A 5,000-nucleotide genomic window follows, 5' to 3' on the forward strand; every position below is an offset into this window, starting at 1 on the left:
TACTACTACTACTACTACTACTACTACAACTACTACTACTACTACTACTACTACTACTACTACTACTACTACTACTACCACTACTACTACTACTACTACTACTACCACCACTACTACTACTACTACTACTACTACTACTACTACTACTACTACTACTACTACCACTACTACTACTACTACTACTACTACTACTACTACTACTACTACTACTACTACCACCACCACCACCACCACCACTACCAACAACAAACAAACAAACAAACAATAACAGCCTGCCCATGGATATGGCCAACTCCATCATCTTGGACATGAACATGTGTTTCACCACCATCACCCTGTGTTTGGATATAGCCCCTCTGGATACTCCATCTTACTTACTTACTTACTTACTTACTTACTTACTTACTTACTTACTATCTACCCTAAACCCCTCCAGATCCCCTCCTGGATACTCCATCTACCCTAAACCCCTCCAGATCCCCTCCTGGATACTCCATCTACCCTAAACCCCTCCAGATCCCCTCCTGGATACTCCATCTACCCTAAACCCCTCCAGATCCCCTCCTGGATACTCCATCTACCCTAAACCCCTCCAGCTCCCCCCCTGGATGTTGTCATGTCCAGATTCCCCAGGCCTGTCCTTTCAGCATTAAAAACACACACACAATATAAACATTCTTTCAAAAGAAGGTCGTCATTAGGAGTTATTTAGATATTATATAGATATTGTGTACTTCTGTGTCAGGAATATTGTATCAGATATGATAATGTAACACATTATCTACATCTTGGCACAGACAATAAATATTTCACTGTTACCTCAGTACCATTATCTCAGGCTTGTCATAAACTTGTGTGTCTAGCAATTTTTTTCCACTTTATTGAAGTTCCATCTTATTTCTACTGAATGATATTTAGTGTTTTTGGTTTCTGGTCTTTGTATTATTTCTCCCCCTCCCCACTAGGTGGGGGTATTAGTTATTTTGTCCCCACATAGAGTTGATGAAACAGCTTTTTATCAGTTGTACAAAAGCATCTTAATGAGACGATGCAAGCAGATTAGAAATAGATGGTCAAGTTCTATGAAAAAGAGAAATAAGGTCACACACATTTCTTCTTTCTCTGGTGTATTATAATGGTGTTTACAGATTGAGTCACCGAGTCACAAGTTGACTGCCTAAAATGTTATTGCAGTTACATGTGCCATATAAAAAGAAGCTGACATAGTTATTAATAGTGTAACAAGTGCAAATGAAAACATAGTGACATTGTATTGTTGTGTAACGCATGCTCTGAAAATTCATAACATTACAAAGTGAAATCATGGCGTACAACAGAATCCCGTGAATGTTTATTTCATTGTATAAATGGTATTAGAAAACCACACACAACTATTCACTAGTGGTTAGCAGAAGCATGAGTGGCTTGTATCTTGTTTTTGAGAAGCAGAACTAGCGTCGACGTTGACAGTTATATTTCAAATCTTTATCAATTCTAAACTCGCCTGTACCGTGACGGCATTCAATACACACAGAGGATTAACACACAGTTCATAATACTGAGAAGGTCTTCATTGGAAATAAATATTGTATATACAGTAATAATAAATGTAAGGAAGGTGATTCATTTTCCTCTGCTTTGTGGGGAACAAACGCATCCTGTTGAATCATGAACGGTGATTTCATTTATAAGGCAGCCAAACGAAAAATTAAATGATATTTTTGAAGCAGTCTGTTAAAATAGTGGCTTTAATGTTCAGTTCTCTGAAACCAATAGACTTCTGGCAATGCTTTTCCTGCAAAAGGATTAAGAGTACATCTACCCAAGCGCTCAGACAAGAGTGTTCTCAGCTCCACCGGCCCAGAGCGTGTGAGCGTGTGAGCAGGGCAGTCTGTATGTCTACCTATGAGGTAGACCAGAGCTGTGTTCCGAATCGCTCCCTATTCACTATATAGTGCACTATATGGGGCGTCAGCCATTTTGTTTGTAGTGTCCGAATTCTCCACGGAATTTCCGTTCCCTATATAGTCCACTATTTATTACCCACAATTCACCTTGATTTGCAGGGAACAGCGCATGTACCCTACGTTTTCTCCGTTCCCTAGGTAGTTCACTACATGGTGAACCCTATATAGGGAATAGGGAGTGAGGGAACGAGGGAGCGATTCCCAACACAGCTCATGTCTCACAGTATCACCTCCTGATTGGACCGGCATTGTCAACCACCCATCTGGCCAATCAGAACTTGTTGAGGGAGGGCAGAGCTCCAGCCTTGACCAGCACAGCGGAGAGCAGGTCCGCGGGCCCAGACGAGTGGATGGCGCCGGCGGGGGAGGGGTCCCCGTGCTGCTGTCCGGAGTTCATGGGCGTGGCCACTTTGCCCCGAGCCAGGGTGGACAGGGCGCCGCTCCCCTTCCCGCCCACGCTGGACTTGCTGTTCTCCACGGTGGGGACGGCCGTGCCCGGGCGGGGGTCTCCGACCGCGGGCGGCGCCGGCTCGGGCCCGCCCTGCCAGCAGCAGAGCAGGCGGAAGAAGGCGGCCCTCATCTCCCGGCTGGACAGCGTGTAGACGAGCGGGTTGAGGGCGGAGTTGAGCACGGCCAGGGCGATGAACCAGTCCACCTGGTAGAGCACGGGGCAGCGCGCCGGACTGCAGCCCACATCCAGCAGCAGCAGCAGGAACAGCGGCGCCCAGCACACCACGAACAGCCCCAGAACGATCACCACCGTCCGCAGCAGCGCCAGCGAGCGCTCCGACGGCCGGCTACTCACCCGCCGCCCGCTCGACGTCACCAGCCGGTAGATCCGGATGTACAGGACCACGATGGCCGCCAGCAGGGCGCTGAAAACGCTGATGCAGAACACCACGTAGCTCTTGTCGTAGAGGGGCAGCACGGTGGAGCAGGACGCCAGGCGGCCCAGACAGTTCCAGCCCAGGCTGGGCAGGGCGCTGAGCAGCACCGACACGGCCCAGCACGCCCCCAGAAGCCCCAGCAGCCGGCCACGCCCCGCCGCCTCACATGGACGCAGGCGCACCATGGTCATGTGCCTCTCCACGCCGATGGCCAGCAGACTGAAGGTGGAGGCGCTGAGGGCCACGAACATGCTCCCCTCGCGCGCCAGCCACTGGGGCGGGGTCAGGTAGTACGTCCTGCTCCCCGATGTGAAGATGTTGACCACGTAGGCCACGCCGGCCAGCAGGTCCGACAGCGCCAGGTTGCCGATGAGGAAATACATGCGACTGTGGAAGCGTTTGTTCCGCCAGAGGGCCAGCAGCACGGTGACGTTCTCCAGGACGATCATGGCGCAGATGAGCAGGAGCACCGCGGTCTTGGCGACGCCGCTGCCGCGCGGACGGTCCCACTTCCCCGAGTGGTTGTAATGGCTGACGATGATCGGGTTCATCCCCGCCTCCAGCAGGTTCGCCATCTTGGCCCCGGGGCTTCTTCCCCGGTCACACAGCAGAGGGCGCCGCGACACCGGAGACCGGAGAGGGGAGAGACTCTTCACCGGGCAGCGCGAGCATCACACAGGCTCATCCGGGACCTGTCAGACACACAACACGGGACAATAATGAGGCCTAACGGTCATTAAACGGAACAATAATGAGGCCTACCCACTGAGCAAAGACACGTCTAAAAGACGTCTTTTAGATGTCTTTTCTGTCTTTTTCGGACGTCCAAAGACATCCAATTAGGAGCCAGAATGAATGTTTCTTTTTAACGTTCAGATATTGAACCCGTTCTGCACGTCCACAGACGTCTTAGAGGGGTCCAAGCCAGACGTGTGAATATTGAGGGGTCCAGCAGACGAACACACGGGGTTCAGGACCCACGGACGTTATTAAGACGTGATCTGAACGTCTCCCTGACGTTGTGTGTTTGCTGGGTAACTGTCATTAAAGCAACTGTCATGAGTGGTTTCAGCGATTTGAAGGCAAGTTAGGCTATAGGCTACCATCAGGTTTTACTTGTTACCAACACTTGTAAAAAGTTGTAATGCTTTGTTGTTTTCCTTAAGCTTTAAGAAAGTTTAATTCAAGAAGAGTAAGTTTAGTTACCGTAGGTAGGCAAAGAGTAACGTTGACAATCAGTAGCCTAACATGTCACATTCCAATTAAATGTAGGCTATCATGTACTGGTGTTTAAAACACAAAAGCTACACATTTGAAAAGAAGCCTTAAATTAAACATTTTGACTAAGGACCGTTTTCTTTAATAGCCTAGCCTACTCCCCATAACCACATTTTAAAAAGGTGTCCCATCTAAATAGAATTTAAATTGTATAAACTAGTTAATTTTGCCTTAAAAGTTGGTTAGGTTTCAGCCTACAGCCTCAACTTATTTTCTTCCCCATGTTCCTCTTACCTGGTGGTTACCTGGTGATTTAATAATCCTCTGTCCTCGAACTCCGGGGTCTGATCTCCATAATGTGTCCAGGACACTCGAGTATCAGTAGAAGTGGGATATTCGAGTATCAGTAGAAGTGTGATATTCGAGTATCAGTAGAAGTAGAAGTGTGATATTCGAGTGTCAGTAGAAGTAGAAGTGTGATATTCGAGTATCAGTATTAGTGGGATATTCCCGATAATTCGCGATAGTCCATGATAGTCTTTCAGTGTTGGGCTGTAGCGGTGGTCTCTCTGAGCATGACCAGTCTCTCTCCCTCTCTCCCTCTATCTGAGTATGACTGCTAGTCTCTCTATCTGAGCATGACTGCTCCAGTCTCTCTCTCTCTCTCTATCTGAGCATGACTGCTAGTCTCTCTCTCTCTCTCTCTCTCTCTCTCTCTCTCTCTGTCTATCTGAGCATGACTGCTAGTCTCTCTCTCTCTCTCTCTCTCTCTCTCTCTCTCTCTCTCTATCTGAGCATGACTGCTCCAGTCTCTCTCTCTCTCTCTCTCTCTCTCTCTCTCTCTCTCTCTCTCTCTATCTGAGCATGACTGCTAGTCTCTCTCTCTCTCTCTCTATCTGAGCATGACTGCTAGTCTCTCTCCCTCTCT

The 5,000-nt window shown here is 48.4% G+C and overlaps 2 protein-coding genes across 2 annotated transcripts in view; both read right to left on the reverse strand.

Moving 5' to 3' along the window:
* Positions 1 to 2,069: 2,069 nt before the first annotated feature.
* s1pr3a (sphingosine-1-phosphate receptor 3a) lies at positions 2,070 to 3,429 on the reverse strand (the record flags this gene model as incomplete). Its single annotated transcript, XM_084436244.1, has 1 exon — positions 2,070 to 3,429. The coding sequence occupies one exon, from the start codon at positions 3,427 to 3,429 to the stop codon at positions 2,239 to 2,241; it is 1,191 nt and encodes a 396-aa protein (XP_084292370.1). The 3' UTR covers positions 2,070 to 2,238.
* A 77-nt stretch (positions 3,430 to 3,506) lies between these two features.
* LOC311307392 (insulin gene enhancer protein ISL-2-like) overlaps positions 3,507 to 5,000 on the reverse strand; it is a gene marked incomplete at both ends in the record, with an annotated part of 20,790 nt that continues 19,296 nt past the window's right edge. The window contains one exon of the mRNA XM_084436187.1: positions 3,507 to 3,546. Within this exon, the coding sequence (XP_084292313.1) occupies positions 3,507 to 3,546 (40 nt within the window). The remainder of the gene's footprint in view (positions 3,547 to 5,000) is intronic.

The sequence above is a fragment of the Borostomias antarcticus genome, assembly GCF_949987555.1.
Source record: "Borostomias antarcticus genome assembly, chromosome: 3".
NCBI classification, from domain to species: Eukaryota; Metazoa; Chordata; class Actinopteri; order Stomiiformes; family Stomiidae; genus Borostomias; species Borostomias antarcticus.